Below are 18,041 nucleotides of genomic sequence, written 5' to 3'. Positions count from 1 at the left end.
TTCATTCGATGCGAGACAAAATCTAGCGATGTTGCTGCGGCATCCTCTACCCCCTTCCTTGATTGATACATAAATTGGAGTGGGACAATTACGCTGGCCATTAAAGTCTTCCTGATGTTTCGTTCTAAACCTTTCATAACTAATGAGGTAATCGCCACAGGGCCGATTATCTTTCAGCAGCTTTGTTGAATGGAACAACAATGGATTTCTTTCGATAACATGGTAACTTTATTCTATGATAAAGAATAAAGTTCCACAAAGGAACCAAGCTGTTTTTAGGCAGAAGTCAGTCACTCATGATTTTGAAAGACTATGAAAGTCATGAGTGACTTTCATGAGAAAGTCATGAGTGAGGGTCGGCTAAGCTGTGGGTCGGCTTAGCTCAGGAGGTAGGGCAGTTGTCTTGTAACCGAAAGGTGGCCAGTTCGATCCTCAGTTCCTCCTAGCTGAGTGTTGATGTGTCCCTGAGCAAGACACTTAACTAGGGCTGCAACAACGAATCGATAAAATCGATTACTAAATGCGTTGGCAACGAATTTCGTCGTCGATTCGTTGTGTCGCGCGATTAATAAGTTACTCGTAGGCACAGCACTGTTTACAGCCAGCCGCCGACAGGTTGGTTCATGCACGCCCACAGCGAGCTTTTGTGTGAGCGACCACAGCTTGTATTTTGGTCATATCTTAACACTGGACTGTAGGCCTACATAGAAGTGTTGTACCTTCACTGTCTTTGGGTTAAAAAAACTCCTTCAACTCAGTATCCGTCTAGTCCAACCGAAAACTGTCAGCTGCTGCAGACGTTGTGCAGACGGGCTCGGAGTCGGCACCGCGTGCATCAACAGTCATTCAAAGCAGCGGTAGTAATCACACAACCGGACGGTGTAGAAAGTCCCATCAGTTAAAAATAGTAATGCAGTTTTTAAATCCATGTTAAAATCGGCAGGATATAGAGCTAGTTAGCTTAAAAAAAAAAAAAAAGACCAATGGTCACAAACAGTGTCAAATGTGATGTGTTTAGGTCGGCTCAGTAATATGTTTGATGCGTTCAAATGCAACAGAAAAAAAGAAAAATTATTGAGCTTTTGGTGAAAACTTGTTTTCCCAGTAATATAAAATAGATAGTAAAGATAGAATTATGACCTGTTTAATGTCCTATCTTGAACTATCATCATCTTATCAGCAATTAAAGCAATATTACAAGTTCTATTTCAAGGAGTCTCGAAAATGGTATCAATAGGTGTGACCGGTTAACCATGGACATCCCTTATATACATATAAAAGTATATCATACATTGTATGTTTTCTTTGTGTTATCCCAGTTATGTTTTTTGAATTGTTTTATTATTTAATATTACTTTTAATAGTTCTGGGACGTTGGAGCAATAACCTGGTGTTTTTACACTTCAGTCTGCACTGTGAATTTGAAGTAATGTTCAGTTTTTGAATAAAGATGCGGCAATTAAAAATGTTTTTTTTATCCGATTCATCGATTAATCGAAAAAATAATCGACAGATTAATCGATTATTCAAATAATCGTTAGTTGCAGCCCTACACTTAACCCTAACTGCTCCTGACGAGCTTGCTGTCAACTTGCATGGTTGACTCTGTTGCGGTGTGCTGATGATGAAACGATGACGTCTTTTATCTAAATTAAATGAACACAAGCTAGCTAGACTACGATACACTTTCAACACTCGGTTTACTTGCTAAATTCGATAAAACAATTAAATACAATACAAATATAAACTGCGATACACATTAAACACTCAGTTTACTAGCTAAATTCGTTAAAACAATTAAATACAATTCAAATATAAACTACAAAACACTATAAACACTCAGTTTACCAGCTAAATTCAATACAATACAAATATAAAGTAAAAAAGAGTTATCTGTATTATGTTATTTCGTCTTGATGAGCGCAAATGTTTTTTGAAACCTGCCTGGCAACGGACAATCGTGTCGATCGATGTCGTAGTGTTTCGACGCGGATTACGTAGGTGGTACAATCTTTGCCCCCGGTACAATTTTGGTGTGACCGTGCCATTGCATAAGATGTATAGGCCTCCTTTATGTTCCCAAACCAAAAGTCCACTTGTCCCACTCTTGTTAGATAGCTAGCAACCTGGTAGCTCTAACCAGGGCCGTGTCTAACGAATGGGCTGACCGGGCTGTAGCCCCAGGCCTCGCCGCTAGGGGGGCCTCCGGTCGCTGAAGGTCAAATGACAAAAATTTAGGGCTGCAACGATACACAAATTCACGATTCGGTTTGTATCACGATTTTTGACCCACGGTTCGATACATCCCACGATTCTTTTAAATTTAAAAAGCATTTTATTTAAACAACACTTAAATACCAATTATCTTAATGTAACATTTAATAGCAAATAATTTGGAACACTGAACAGATTTGAACCGAAAGAATACTATTAAAGTATAGCTAAATTAATAAAGAAATAACCAAAGATTGCAGTTGGAGGATGCTTTTTGCTGGTAGGCATAATAGGGCCCCTTTAACTGTTTAGTTTATTCAAATATCCTTATTAGCGCTTCTTATTAGGCTATGTAGCTTAAATAATGACATAATCAGGCCGTATAGAATGCAACATGTTTAATAGCCTAACTTTCAATAGATGAGGAAAAACATGAACGTCGCAATAACGAGGCATAGTGTTACGAGTAGCATATGTCTGTGCGGGAGAATGGCAGTGTGCGTATGCGTGTGTGAGTGACGTCAGCGAGTGAGTGGACGAGCGAGGAGAGCGAGCGGTAGCGCGTGTGTCTAGTGAAGAAGCGAACGAGTCCGGTAGAATAAAGTACCCATCCTGTCAATAATCGGTGGCCGCTTCATTCCGACCTATAAGCAGACAAACTGCCAGTCAAATCACACAAAACAATAGAGACAGGATCACACAGGCAATTTTTTTCACGCTTGGCCCACTCTGGATAAATGTCGTTCATATCGCATATGAGGACTTCGACGGCTGTGGAGAAATGCAATCCTCCGTAGCCACGGAGAGCTGTGATCACAGAGAGGGCATCTCGTCCCATATTTACGGCATCGATAGGAGGGGGCGCTGTCAGCAGACTATTATTTAGACAAATTATTAGCAAATTTCAATCGGACAATTTGACCGAAGAGTTAGAAAGGGCATATGCCTTCTCTGCCATTCTGCCTTCTCACACCGCGAGACAGGTTCGTGGCTTTGAGTATCGCGATTTTCGGTTTGATACGCGTATCGTTACAGCCCTACAAAAATTCATAAAAAAATAAATTAAAAAAACTAGCGAAAATGCCGGGCCAAAGGAAACACGAGAGCGGAGCAAAAAAACGAAAATTAGATGAAATAAAAAAGGAAAGAGCGAAAGAATTATTACAGAAAACACCCAAATTAACCAACACGTGGAGGAGTAATCAGCCCGCTGTAGCAGCTACCACCAACAAAGATACAACTGTCAGTGACGGAGAGCAGCCAACCACCGCTAGCCAACTAACCAGCCCAACTAGCCAGTCTGCTAGCAATAGTGCTACAATCTCTGAGGAAACAAGTGATGGAGAAGAAGCAGTGGGTAATGTAGCAGATGAGCCTGTTGATTCTGAGGCTGGGGCGAAAACAGATATATCAACAGACATTGCCTGCTGGGGAGAAGTTAATGAGGAGATGCGAAGCTATTGGGTCGGAAAGGGAATTGAAGCACCCACACAATGTCAACATAAAGATGTCGATTTTTCGGCTTCTGAAAGGAGCTATAAAAATCTGAAGCGATGTCTGAGCAAAACATTGTTCTGTCGCTCGCTCAGAAATGGAGAGAAGGTGGCAAGAGAATGGTTGTCTTACTCCCCATCTACTAGAAATGTGTTGTTTTTTTTGCAAACTATTCAGTAACGATTCGTCCGCTTTCACGCACAGATTCTCTGATTGGAAACACTCAGTTGACCGAGTCGAGATGCACGAAGCGGGTCAGCCCCACAGAAAGGCTGTGCTTACTTGGCTTGCGCGCACCCAGGTGCGTGGGATCGACGCGGGCCTGTAGGATCAACTGAAAGATGAGGCGAATTACTGGAAGGAGGTATTGAGGAGAGTTGTGGCCATGATAAAATTTCTGTCAGAGCGTGGGCTCGCTTTCAGGGGAGAAAATGAAACACTGGGCTCAGTGCACAACGTCAATTATTTGGGCATCTTAGAGTTGCTGGCCAAGTTTGACCCTTTTTTGGATGAACACTTAAAACGTTTTGGAAACAAGGGGCGGGGGACACCCTCATATTTGTCATCGACTGTATGCACTGAGTTTATTGCACTCATGGGCCAGCGAGTACAATCAGAGATAATAATGCAGCTTCAACACGCAAAGTATATTTCACTTATTGTGGATTCTACACCGGATTTAAGTCACACTGACCAACTAACATTTGTGGTGCGTTACGTGTCTCAGGAGGGCAAGAAATTTCTGCCCATTTTTAGCCATACAGGCGAGTCCCTTTTTGACTCAGTCACAGGTGTGCTGCAGGACATGCACATAGACATTAAAAATTGCAGGGGACAGTGCTATGACAACGCGTCTAACATGGCAGGTGCATACAAGGGATTGCGTGCCCGAATTCAGGAAATAAACCCACTTGCTGATTGGATTCCATGCGCGGCCCACTCCCTGAACCTTGTTGGGGTCTGTAGTGTGGATTGTTGCCGTGACGCCAGCTCTTTTTTTAGGCTAGTTCAATCCATCTTCACTTTTTTCTCAGCTTCGCCTAGCCGCTGGAAAATATTAATGGATGGACTGGAGTCTAACGAGAACAAGCGCATGGAGATGGTGAAGGGACTTTCATCGACGCGATGGGCAGCACACGCCCGGGCTACAAAAGCTCTCCGTTTAAATTTCAAAAATATCCACGACACTTTAAACGAGATAGCAGAAGACGACCATCAGAAATCAGCCGCACGAGATGAGGCGAAGTCTCGAATAGATTCGAGACAGCATTCCTCGCCATCATATGGGATACCGTGCTGCAAAGATTTGACATCACAAGCAGGGCCCTGCAGACGGTGGAGTTGGACCTAGTTACTGCTGTGGAATTGCTCCAGTCCCTCATAGACTTTGTGTCCAATTTACGCTCCCAGTACAAACACTTGGAATCCCAGGCCAAATCGCTATCACTGTCACAGCAGTACACTGTGACTCGACAGGTGAAGCGCACCACCCCGGCCGATGACACAGACGAACCAACCCTTGTGTCCAATGCGGGAGAAAATCGCTATCGGGAGACATTCTTTGTCATCATAGACAAACTGATCAGTGCATTACAACAGAGACACGCAGTGTACAAAGAAACGTCCACCTACTTCGGATTTCTAACGCAACTGGACACATTGTCTCTCAGTGAAATACGCGAGAAAAGCGTCAACCTGCAGGCAAAATACCACGAAGACCTGGCTGATGATTTCCCTGATGAACTAGGACAGTTTTTGCATTTCGCAAAAGTCTCCACTGTAAACAGGCAGCCGATGAACCTACTGTCATTCATTCGAGAAAGGAATCTACAACAAGTTTTTCCAAATGTCGACATAGCACTGCGGATCTACCTTACATTGCCTGTCAGCAATGCCAGCGGGGAGAGGTCATTTTCCAAACTTGGAATTATCAAGAACAGGCTGAGAACGACAATGTTGGAGGAGAAACTTAACAATCTGACTTTAATGTCAATTGAGCACGACATGCTGGCCCAAATGGACTTTGAGGAGCTCATTAATGATTTCGCACGGAAGAAGAGCAGAAGACGGGCCTTCTGAAGTCCCTTGGTGAGTCATGTTTGCCGCGGCGGCCTCCTCTATATGACCCAGCCCCATTAATGTGTAAAATAGTTTTAGCTTGTTTGTGTGCACATTTCAAACAGTTCACCCCAAATATGTTGCATCGTACATTCCTGCCTGTCTTCTTGCTTGGGGTTTGTTGTGCGTAACCGGACATGTACCAGGGCGTTACTCCCGGAGTAAATTAACCATTCAATGCCCAAACCGTTTGAGCCATAGCCGGGGCCTTCATTGACCTTTGTTTAATAGCCTACAATAGGCCCTACATTGTTTTATAGTTTTTGATGAGTTTACAAAAACAGGATGCATTTCTATAAATTAAGTAACTTTAAAAAAACAGTTCATTTATGTTGTCTGGGCCTAACTTGCTGCACTTGATAGCAAATGCATTGTAGGGCCTATTACTTTTTCTGTAATGATTTGCCAAAGTCACCAAATCACCAATTTCATACTTTCTTTTTTCCTACATTTTCAAATAGGCCAATTCAGATACATTTTGTTTCCCCATCCTCATTCTGTCAGCTTTGTCAACACTACTGCAATTATAATAAAGCTACCCTTGAATTGAAATTAATTTAATTGAATTGAAATCATATTACCAGTTCACTTTAAATAGTCTGTCATAGATTGGTAGGCCTACTGTGTACGCTGATGTGTCAGTGGGTTTGTGTGAGGTCATGCGTCAGAACATCATGATATTCACCCGGGTAATTAGCCCCGGGCCTCAGAAAGTGTTAATCCGGCCCTGGCTCTAACAAAGGGGCTTCTTAAGACTACAATTGTTCAAATCAGTTATTATAAAATGCAGGGCATCAGAGGAAAGGCTTTGGAAATGGTGCGCCAGTTAAACATTTGAAGATGATCCATCTGCCCTGTTGGCTGTAGAATGACTAGAAATACTTGCGGCAATTAAGGTGGATGAGACATCCATGATGACTTGATGTCGTTAAAACAGTTAGAAGCAAAAACAACATTCACACCATGGATGGTTAAAAAACAAAATGTTAAAGACAAAAAAACAGGTGCAGGGCAAGTCCTTCACAGTAAGTTCACAGTAAAAGGCCCAACTGGCCCTTGGTAAGGTAGGCAAGTAACCACTCATCAAAGCATACCCCCTACGTACATGCTTTCATAGACAAACAGTGGCAAGAGATACTGGACAATATTGTAGGATAAGTTGCTTCAATTAAATCTCTCTCTCACTGACCAGAGCCCGATGGCGGTCCTGAAGTAAGAGGGCCAGGAGGAAGCAGGCCTTGGTGAAGATGCTGCCCCCTTTGTCCGCCACCTTGTCCCCTGCCTTCTCGCGGTACCGTTGCAGCAAGTCCAACAGCGTCTCCACAGAGTTCTCCACCAAGTAAACCGCTGCTATAGTCTTGTGGTACTGATGATGTACCCCAAAGGGAGGCGGGGAACAAAGCGTAGGGAATATTTGAGTAGAAAATTAAGGAGGACTGATTTGTCAAAAGTATCATCTCATGTGGCATAGAATCTTTTTTAACTTTTAGAATGCATTGGGGCATAACGGTTCAACTTTTAGAATGTATTTTATAATGGGGCAGAACGGCTGCACTTTTAGAGTGTTTTTTATAATGGGTTGCAACGGTTCAACCTTTATAAGGTATTTTATAATGGGCGCAATGATTCCCGTCAAATAAACGTTCCGTAGGGGATGACGCACACTATTTTAGTTTGAAACCATGCAGTTCGGGATGGATTGAAATACGGAAAATAAACAAAAATGAATAAAAGATTCTTTTGGGGCGCATTTTGGAGTCTAAACTATTTTGATAGAGATGGCACGATACAACCTTTTTCCGATATGATACCGATCGTGGAATCTTAGCGATCAGATTTACCAATGTTTAATTCTTATTTTCCCTTACTACTGTCGTGGCAACCCAACACGGAAGTGATGGCTGCGATAATGTTGGATATACAAATTGCTTCGGCCCATGTCAAACTGTATATTGTGTATATAGTAGAGCTGTCAAGCGATTAAAATATTTAATCGTGATTAATCGCATTAATGTCATAGTTAACTCACGATTAATCGCAAATTCTTTTTCTATGCTAAATATCCCTTGATTTTTTTGTCCCATAATTCTTCTCATTTTAATTCTCTTATCAACATGGTGAAGTGCATCGGCTTGCCTTGTGCAAATGATTTTTTATTGATAACAACATTGGCATATACTGATCAAAACAGGATGATACAAAAAAAGAGCCTATAGTGCAATTAAACAACTGCATTGAACAAATGTCATTTGAACATAGCAGTCAGGCTACTGCTTCTTTGTTTTGAGAAATAATTGCGTTAATCGCGCGTTAAATTTTTTGACGTCGTTAAATTTGGTTTGCGTTAACGCCGTTAATAACGCGTTTAACTGACAGCTCTAGTATATAGCAAATAATAAAATTGTCAATCTAAATTTTCGGTGCGTTCCTGGATTATTCATGAAAATGATGCGATTGCCAACATATGTGTGTGTAGCCGAATACGCCGGTTAGACAGTACGACTACTATGAATACTGAGAAATGAAGTGTACAATATGTGGTTGTGCCAATTATCTCTACAAAATATAAATACTATTGTATTATATCTCTTTCGCAGATCAGATCAGCGTATTCCTAATTATATTATAAACAGTGATACCTTATATGAGCGGGACTTTATTATACCCACACCCAGAAACAATGATGTCTATCGACCGCATTAGTGATTGCGGTGCTGATTTATCACTGGGAAGTGGAGAACATGTAGGTTTCTGCGAATCCGATGACAAAAAAAGTGACGGATAAATCAGGGAGCGTCCTCAACAAGCATTATACCAGCAGGAGAAACCTGTTGAACCGATTATCATGCCAGCATCCAAACTCGAGGCTGATAATCAAGTGTATTTCTACAGTCTACTTTGTGTTTATTTGAAATCTTTACAGCCAACTCTTTACAGTTTACTACTGCTGGTCGATTTTGTGTTTATGCATTTACTGACCCCTGCCTCAAGCGACATGATTCGTCTAAATAAAGCAAAACATCCCGTTTACCTAGATTTGAGCTTGCCAGCCATTTAACTTTACATATTATTCTAGAGTCTGATTTGTGAGACTAGTGACGACCTACAAAGACATTGGTTTGGTTATGATCGCTTGTTTTACCTTGGAGAGGTTGAGGAGGATCTGGATGGAGAAGGTGATGACATCCATACACGGGACGCTGCGATTGCAGCTGCGGATGAGGGAAAAGATGACCTGTGTTGCGCCGCTCTCGACCAGACGCTCACAGCACTCTGGGGACAGGCGAGTTGCCGTCTCTGTAGAGCGAGACACAAACACACAGTTGTTGTCATTGTTGGAAGTGTCAATTTGCCAATGAGGATGAGGGCGATTAAGTGCCTTACCTAGGTTTTTTAAGGCCTCCAAGATGTAGGAGAAGTGCCTATACCGAAGAAGGTATTCCAGGGCAGACGCTGTCTTGTTGCCCAGCTTGTCCTCCTCTCGGACGCCGGCAGAGACCTTGTGCAGGCGCTGCCTGGCGGCCACCACCTTAGGGACATCTCTCAGCTTGCGGGAGCGGTGTCCTCTCCACAGTGCCTAAAGAGGGTGTAGAAGTACTCCGATATTGATTTTTTTTTTTTTCCCACAATGTCTTGTTTTTTAAAAAATGTATGATGACTATATGCTCTGTAAGGTGACCTTGGGTGTCTTGAAAGGCGCCTCTAAATGAAATGTATTATTATTATTATTATTATAACGGCACAACCCAAACACCTGGAGAAATGTTGAATGTTTAAACCTGACCATGAACATTTTATTGCCCAGGTGCTGATCCTTGCATGGAAATTCAGAGGACCCCAGCTTGTACGGACAATTTATACTGCTTTCAATATGCATTTGTTTAATACCTTGAATAGTCATGTTGTCTCACATCTTTATAGCCATGGACCATGCAAAATAACCCTGCAAATTGTAATTGAAGTTAGCGTCACTGTAGTGCTGACCTGACGTATTCCCTCACTGCTACAAGAGGGGAGGGGCTCGAAACCTACCGGTCTGCTCGCACGGCGAAATGACATCACACTCCGCTGCATCTCACCCTGAAAAACTGATGGTCGCTCATCTATGTGTATGTGTCTATGTCTGTGTATGTGTTTATGACAATGGTGGAGCCATTGTGTGTGTATCTAAGCCGCTTCTGACACTTCTGATCCGATTAGATTTCTAAACGGAATAGATCTATTCCTATCATGCAATCCGAATATATGGCATTTACAAAAGTGGTAAGCGTACGTCCTTATGTCTCGCCCACAACCGTTATGTTGGTCTGGACTTATACGATAAGGGATACATTATATTATACTTTATCCCGCTTATTACACGGCTCCTTGCCTAGACGTAACAATATCTTCACACGGTGTGTCTTTTTGCAATTACCATTCGTAGTGTTGATCAGCTGAGAAATAGGCCACCAAAGACGTTGACGTCGCTTAGCAACCGGACACGCTGGGGTTGATTTGTTAACGGGACATGAATTATATTCCGATCAGAGAATTGTATTCTGATTGAGGTGTATATATGATAATTTTTTTATCACGATAAACGCTATTGCGTGTGTGTGGGTGTGTGCAAGAACGTCCTCACGCTCTGGCGTCAAAGGAAATCAGTGAGAGCAACTGAAAACTATGCCGGTAAGAATCTAAAACTGTGATTCTGAAAAAAGTATAAAAGCTATCGAAATCTCGTTTAGATATTATTGAAGAGTGTGTCGATTTTTTCATTGGTTTGAACGAAGGTAAACGGTTGAAAAATGAATTGGTTACGATGTGTTGAATTGTCAGAGGTTGACCGCACGGCTTCAATGAAACCAACTGAAAGTAGTAGAAAGGAGCAGTTGCATCCGGCGTTCCATGAAACGGTGATATTGACGACGACGATACCACCCCCCCCCCCCCCCCCCGGTTTCACAATTGAGACAAACCGACTGTTTCATCATGACAGCACCGCCGGTACCGACGTTTCGAAACTTAAATCAGCGGAGGTTCACACTGGTCAGAGGGGAAGACCATCCTTATCGTTCTTTTAGGAAAATATAGAAAAAAAAAACGGCAATTTTATAATGTGATAAATCTGTGACCCCCCCCGCCGATAGTATCGACTATCAGCGATCGCTAGGGGGCGCAATCGGACGATGGAAGCTTGTGGACCAACCTTAGTGTAGAGACTTGTTCTACGCCCCTTAGTAAAAGTAGTGAAAATGTACTGCTGATGCCGATGTGCAGATGTATTACAAAAAGGTGGCAGGATAATGTGGTGGCCAAGGTTTTCAGACTTGCAGCCTAAAGTTTGTGGATCAAGATCACCCTACAATCTCCTAATAAATCCATCAATAAATAATTCACTGTCATACGCTTTGGATGAAAGTCTGGCATAGTGTAGGTTCTAGGGGTGTAACGGTACACAAAAGTCACGGTTCGGTATGTACCTTGGTTTTGAAGTCACGGTACGGTACAGTTCATAGTTAAGGGGAACATTTTTAAAAACTGCTTGTTTGTCACAACGGAGAATGGCCGTAGATCAGCAGCAATGAAAACAAAAATAGACTTGGTTATGGCGTTTGCCCGTTCTGAATTCCCAGACAGGGGTTGTTGAAATAGTGTCTTGAGCTGGGTTTGCACAGCTAATTATTTTTTCACAGCAACAGTGAGAATAACACCTGGATGGTGCCTTTTCAAATGTGTGTGCATGTTAAACTGCTGTACGTAGACACGGAGAGCCCTCTCTTTAGCCGGAGAGCCTGTCGGAGACCCTCTCTGTAGCATACGTGCACATCCAATATTTTTTAACTATCCGTCGACGTAACGGAGACGGCAAGGGCTGTGATTGGACCTCTAACAAAATAATTTCTTTGCACCTTCGACTTTGCACCTTATTTACTTTGCACATTAAAGGACAAATCTGGTGTAAAATGGATTTGGGATATGCTTTGCATGATAAAGAGTAGGAACGTTCGATTTGGAGCACAAAAAACGCATAGACGCATTCTTCAGTTGACCGATTCTATCAAAACGCTATAAACTTGGAACAATAGGGGCATGTGTTATGGTAAAAACGAAATCGCCATTTTAAACCACTAAAAAGGCTAAAAGTAGCCCGACACTTCTTTGGTACTAAAACGGGTGATCTACTGATGATATTGTGTGTATAGAATGTCCTTTTTAATAATAATACTGTACACTTACAAAGTTATCAAATCTTCGTTTTATATGTTAAGACCCTTACTACCAAAGAAGTGTCAGCCTACTTTTAGCCTTTGAAGTGGTTTAAAATAGCAATTTAGTTTTTACCATAACAAATGTTCCAAGTTTATAGCCTTTTGGTAGAATCGGCTTAAAACAGCCAACTTAAGAATGCGTCTATACAGGCTTTTTTGCTCCCAAACTAACATTCCAACTCTTTATCATAATAAAAATATCCCAGATCCATTTTACACCGGATTTGTCCGTTAAGGACCAATAAAACAAAACAAAACAAGCGTTTACATTCGCCATATGAACGCTACGTACACCACATTTACGCAACGCGGCCCACCTCTGTAACCACCGAGAAGTGCCTGTACCGTGACGGTTCGGTACAAATACGTATATCGTTACACCCCTAGTAGGTTCCCAACCTTTTTCTATACAAGACCCATGCCTCATCTCAAAAGTGAAGGCTGGCAGCGGAGAAAACGACGGAACCAAACCAAACCCCATTATCAAAAGAAGCCATACTGAAGCTACGAGATATACCAATGATGCATTATATCAGAATCTAATATTTTTGTGAATCAATTTTGGTAGCCCACGTACATATGCCTAGGTTGGGAATCATTGTCCTTAATTACCAAACAATCACAGAATTTCAACCGGGCTTGATGAAATATGAAGTAAAGCAGGCTTGCAGTAAATGATCCATGCTTATTCAACAACAACCGTGGTACCTGAGCCTTGATGACGCCCTGCAGAACCTTCTGCTGGCGTCTGAGCAGAAGGAACCTCCTGTACTCGTGCTGGATGACGGAGGCAGCACGATGGCGGCGGGCCAGCCAGCGCCGGGCAATCCTCTGAACAGTGACCACATTCCTCCTCTCTTCCAAATATCGTCTCCTCTGCTGCCACGCCCTTACCCACCGCTATTCATTCCCCAGGAAGGAACATTTGGGTTAGATAAAACATTTGAAAATCTTGTGAACGACGGAATAGAAACGTTGCACTTGATTCTGCTTTAATGTTGGTTAATATAACCCAATTAAAAATAAAGAACATCAATCCAAACAGATCTTCTCTCAGAAATCTTCATGCAGTTTGATGCAGAATTCTAGGGCAATTTGAACAAAATTGTAAAATCATGTCACCTGTCCTTTTAATTTACATTTTGTGCGTCTTAAGATAAAGTTTAATCTTTGTCGTTACAGCTGGCTGTAACGAAAATGGGACAAAGCCCTCATCTTTCTGTACCTGGATGGCGATGACCGAATGGATCTCTTTCTTGGCGGACTGCAGAGCCCAGTGGGCTCGAAGGGCTCTCTGGATCTTCATGGCACTGATGTGATGCAATGCTACTGCAATAAAACGCAGCCTTTTCTCTGCCTTAGCAGCCTCCAGCAACTGCAGCAGAGACAAGTTTCAACAAAACAGACACTTCCATTAAGACTAGACATACGTTTTGCATAAAAAACCGATTAGAATGACTGGACTGAGCAGGATATTGAATGTACTTCTGCTAATACATGACTCATTTCAGTTTTAACAATAATCATAATTATGCGAGCCAAGTGTACCTGCCGCCTTGCGATCCAGCCTCGGAAGTGCGCCTGAAGTATCACGGCAGCTCTTCTATTGAGCATGTAGTGCTGCTTCTTTGCTTTGGCTAGCCACACTGCCCGCAGGATCCTTTGCAGAGTCATGGCTGCGTCCCTCAGACGCTGGAAAGCAAGTCTCTGGACCAAGCTCCGCCAGTGGGACTGGATCAGGGTGGCAGCATGATTCTGCTCATTGATGGATCTTCGGATTAAATGACCTTTAAATGCAGCTTGGAGGACGATGGCAGCCTGTTTGACCTTGAGGAAGTGTCCTCTGTCAGCTCTCTGGAGAACACAGGACCTGTAGTATTGCTGGATGATGATGGTAGAGAGCTGCATTGCCTTGAATTTGACCTGCTCCCTGTGCTTCCTAAATGAGGCCTGGATCATTGTGGCCGCTTGATGTTGATGGGAAATCGTCTTTCGGACCCGCTGGCCTCTGTAAGCTGCCTGTAGCAAGATCACAGACCTTCTTATTTGCTGATAATGCTGTAACTGATGTTTGGCAGTCAAATTGGCCCTAAACCGTCGCTGAAGAGTGAGAGCTGATGATTTCAGGGTGAGATAGCTTTTGCATTTACAATGGGCTCTGTAAGCTTGCTGAATAACACTGGCAGCCTGGTGCATTCGTCTCACCGCCTGCCGTGCTATCATTCCACGGAAGGCAGCTTGCAGGGTGATAATCGCTCTTCTTATATGTTGATAGTGCTTCATCTCCAAACACTGCATTCTTTGAGACCTAAATCTCTGCTGTAAAACGCAGGCTGCCCAGCGGAGTCTTCTGAAGCATGATTGCTGTTTGTACCTTCTGTAGTTTGCCTGAATGACAGTCGTAGCACTTTGCATCTTGGAAATGTTCATCCTTACACAATGACCTCTGTAGGCAGCTTGGAGGACGATGGCAGCCTGTTTGACCTTAAGGAAGTGTCCTCTGTCAGCTCTCTGGAGAACACAGGACCTGTAGTATTGCTGGATGATGATGGTAGAGAGCTGCATTGCCTTGAATTTGACCTGCTCCCTGTGCTTCCTAAATGAGGCCTGGATCATTGTGGCCGCTTGATGTTGATGGGAAATCGCCTTTCGGACCCGCTGGCCTCTGTAAGCTGCCTGTAGCAAGATCACAGCCCTTCTTATTTGCTGATAATGCTGTAACTGATGTTTGGCAGTCAAATTGGCCCTAAACCGTCGCTGAAGAGTGAGAGCTGATGATTTCAGGGTGAGATAGCTTTTGCATTTACAATGGGCTCTGTAAGCTTGCTGAATAACACTGGCAGCCTGGTGCATTCGTCTCACAGCCTGCCGTGCTATCATTCCACGGAAGGCAGCTTGCAGGGTGATAATCGCTCTTCTTATATGTTGATAGTGCTTCATCTCCAAACTCTGCATTCTTTGAGACCTAAATCTCTGCTGTAAAATGCAGGCTGCCCAGCGGATTCTTCTGAAGCATGACTGCTGTTTGTACCTTCTGTAGTTTGCCTGAATGACAGTCGTAGCACTTTGCATCTTGGAAATGTTCATCCTTACACAATGACCTCTGTAGGCAGCTTGGAGGACGATGGCAGACTGTTTGACCTTGAGGAAGTGTCCTCTGTCAGCTCTCAGAAGAGTAAATGACCTGTAGTATCTCTGGATTATGATGGTAGAGAGCCGCATAGCCTTGAAATTGACTTGCTCCCTGTGCTTCCTAAATGAGGCCTGGATCACTGTTGCAGCTCGATGTTGGCGGATAATCGTTTTTCTGGCTTGTTGGCCTCTGCAAGCTACCTGGAGCAAGATAGCAGCCCTGCGTATTTGCTGATACTTCTGCAATTGATGTTTTGCAACCAAATTGGCCCTGAAACGTTGCTGCAGCTTTATGGCTGAGGATTTCAGGGCAAGATACACTCTACGTTCACAATGGGCTCTGTATGCTTGTTGGATAGTATTGGCGGCCTGGTGCATTTGGTTTGTATTTCTCCTTGACACCATCCCTCGAAAAGCAGCTTGAAGGACGATGGCAGACTGTTTGACCTTAAGGAAGTGTCCCCTGTCAGCTCTCTTAAGAATCAATGACCTGTAGTTCCTCTGGAGGATGATGGTAGAGAGCCGCATAGCCTTGAATTTGACTTGCTCCCTGTGCTTCCTAAATGAGGCTTGGATCACTGTTGCAGCTCGATGTTGGTGGGAAATCTCTTTTCTAGCTTGTTGGCCTCTGTAAGCTGCCTGGAGCAAGATCACACTCCTCCTTATTTGTTGATAATGCTGCAACTGATGTTTGGCAGCCAAATTGGCCCTGAAGCATCGCTGAAGAGTAAGAGCTGATGATTTCAGGGTAAGATAGCATTTGCGTTCACAATGGGCTCTGTAAGCTTGCTGAATAGCACTGGCAGCCTGGTGCATTCTTCTCACAAGCCGCCGGTTTTTCATTCCACGGAAGGCCGCTTGCAGCACAACCACAGCATTTATCTGTGCATTAAGAGTCAATATCTTCTCTCTCATCTTCTTGTTATTCTTGTAGCGGCACTGCACTGTGGTTGTGGCCCAGTGAAGATTCTTGTAGTACGTTCTCTGTCGCAACATGCGGAAATAGGACTGAATTTTGACAGCTGCCCTATGCAGCAGCTGCAGATGCTGTCTATCCTTCATTCCTCTGTAGGCTGCCTGCAAGGAAATGGCAGCTCTGCGCCTCAACAAGTACTCTGAACGAATTTCTCTTGTCTGTACTACTGCTCGATATGTCCTCTGGAAGAGCAAAGCTGTAGCCTTGATGACCAGGAAGTGCCTTCTGTCCCGAGATGCTTGAAACCATCTCTGAATGACTATGGCGGCTCGTTGCATTTTTGAAAGCTTTTGCCGGACCATATGAGCACGGTAGCCAGCCTGGAAAATCACAGCGGCAGATCTCATAGCCATGTATCTTCGTGCCTGCTGAATCCCAAGTCTTTGTGCCCTGTAGCGCTCCTGTAGAATTATGGCGGCACACCTGGTGGCGAGATACGCCATACGTACTGTGTACATTCTGAAATTAGCTTGAATGGCCGTGGCAGCGGTGTGCTGCTTTCTCAGCCCTCTTCTAACTCGAGACCCCCTGTAGGCGGCTTGAATGTTTATAGCGGCCTGCCGTTGCTGCCGGTACTCAAACTGTTGAACTCTGCCCTCTATTAGTGCCCTGTACCGACTTTGGACAATAATTGTTGCACTTTGAAGGAGCAAATATCGCTTCCGGCAAATCAACATTCTTCCAACAGACTGAATGAGCGTGGCCGCACGGTGCTTTCTGTCCAGCTGCATCCTTACTTTCATACCCCGAAAGTTGGCTTGGAGGGTAATGGCAGCCGCTTTCAGCTGAAGGTATTCTGCCCTCTGTATTTTTCTCGCCATGCAAGCTCTGAAATGATATTGTAAGACTACAGCTGCCAATTTAGTTGACCTATACAGTTCCTGTGCTCTGTGTCTCCGGTAGCTGGCTTGAATAAGTGTTGCGTATTCATGCAGCCTCTCAAGCCTCTTCCTATCTGCCCTCCCTCTCCATACTCTTTGAATAACGACTGCTGAGCCCTTGAGGGCCTTATACTCCTCCCTCGTCTTGTGGGCCAAAATCATTGCCCTATACCATTGCTGGATGACTGTCGTGGCTGTTTTCAGAGCCAGGAAGCGCCTTTCAGCAGCAAACCTCCTGAAAGCTGCCTGGATTACAGTTGCTGCAGAGCACTTTTTTCTCAAAAACCCACGTGCTGTGTTCCCGCGATGCAATGCCTGCATGGTAATGGCAGCATGCTTCAGTGTTAAAAAGCTCTGCCTTTCCAAGTTTCTTTTCACACAGGCACGGAACCAACGCTGCACAATAACTGCAGCTAGTCTCTTCTTGGCCAGGTGCTTTCTGACTGCGTGTCCTCTGAATGCACTTTGGATTACAAGGGTTGAGCGCTGCTGGAGCATCAATGTCTGCAAGTGGCTCCTCTGGGCACGACCTCTGAAGAGAGCCTGGATTAAAACTGCACTTGTCCTGAGGGTCAAGAATTGACGGACACACCTGAGCATCCTGTACCAAGACTGTATCTTCAGGGCGGCAGCTGATCTTTGGGTCTCTTTTTCCAAGTGCCATTTCCGAAATGCTGCTTGGATTACTATAGCTGCTCTATGTTTCCGAGCCAATCTCAGGGCTCTCCATCTCCGGAAACCTCTCTGTATTTCAACTGCTGCGGTTCTCAGTGATATGTACTTTCCTCGCTCTCTTCGCGCCAGGGCCCAAGCACGCGTGTATGTCTGGATGAGTGTCGTAGCCGAGTGAATCTTGCAGTAGGAAATTGCCGCCCTCCTCATACGCCATTGTGCCTGGACAATAACAACATGATATCGAAGGCACTGGTAGGATCTCTTTGCAGAGTACATTTTCCACCGAGCCTGTATGTA

At 43.9% G+C, this 18,041-nt stretch overlaps 1 protein-coding gene across 3 annotated transcripts in view; it reads right to left on the bottom strand.

Annotated features, from left to right (window-relative positions):
- The window catches only part of aspm (assembly factor for spindle microtubules), a 59,760-nt gene that overhangs the window by 3,883 nt on the left and 37,836 nt on the right, over positions 1-18,041 (bottom strand). For all 3 annotated transcript variants that reach the window (XM_060068123.1, XM_060068124.1, XM_060068126.1), the window contains 6 exons: positions 13,629-18,032; positions 13,306-13,455; positions 12,789-12,980; positions 9,211-9,403; positions 8,969-9,123; positions 7,016-7,192 (listed from right to left, as the gene is read on the bottom strand). In XM_060068123.1, coding sequence (XP_059924106.1) covers positions 7,016-7,192; positions 8,969-9,123; positions 9,211-9,403; positions 12,789-12,980; positions 13,306-13,455; positions 13,629-18,032 — 5,271 coding nt within the window. The remainder of the gene's footprint in view (positions 1-7,015; positions 7,193-8,968; positions 9,124-9,210; positions 9,404-12,788; positions 12,981-13,305; positions 13,456-13,628; positions 18,033-18,041) is intronic.

This window comes from Gadus macrocephalus, chromosome 12 (genome assembly GCF_031168955.1).
Source record: "Gadus macrocephalus chromosome 12, ASM3116895v1".
In the NCBI taxonomy this organism is placed as follows: domain Eukaryota; kingdom Metazoa; phylum Chordata; class Actinopteri; order Gadiformes; family Gadidae; genus Gadus; species Gadus macrocephalus.
The sequence above is the reverse complement of the archived record's forward strand: the minus strand, read 5'-3'. Positions and strand labels throughout refer to the sequence as shown.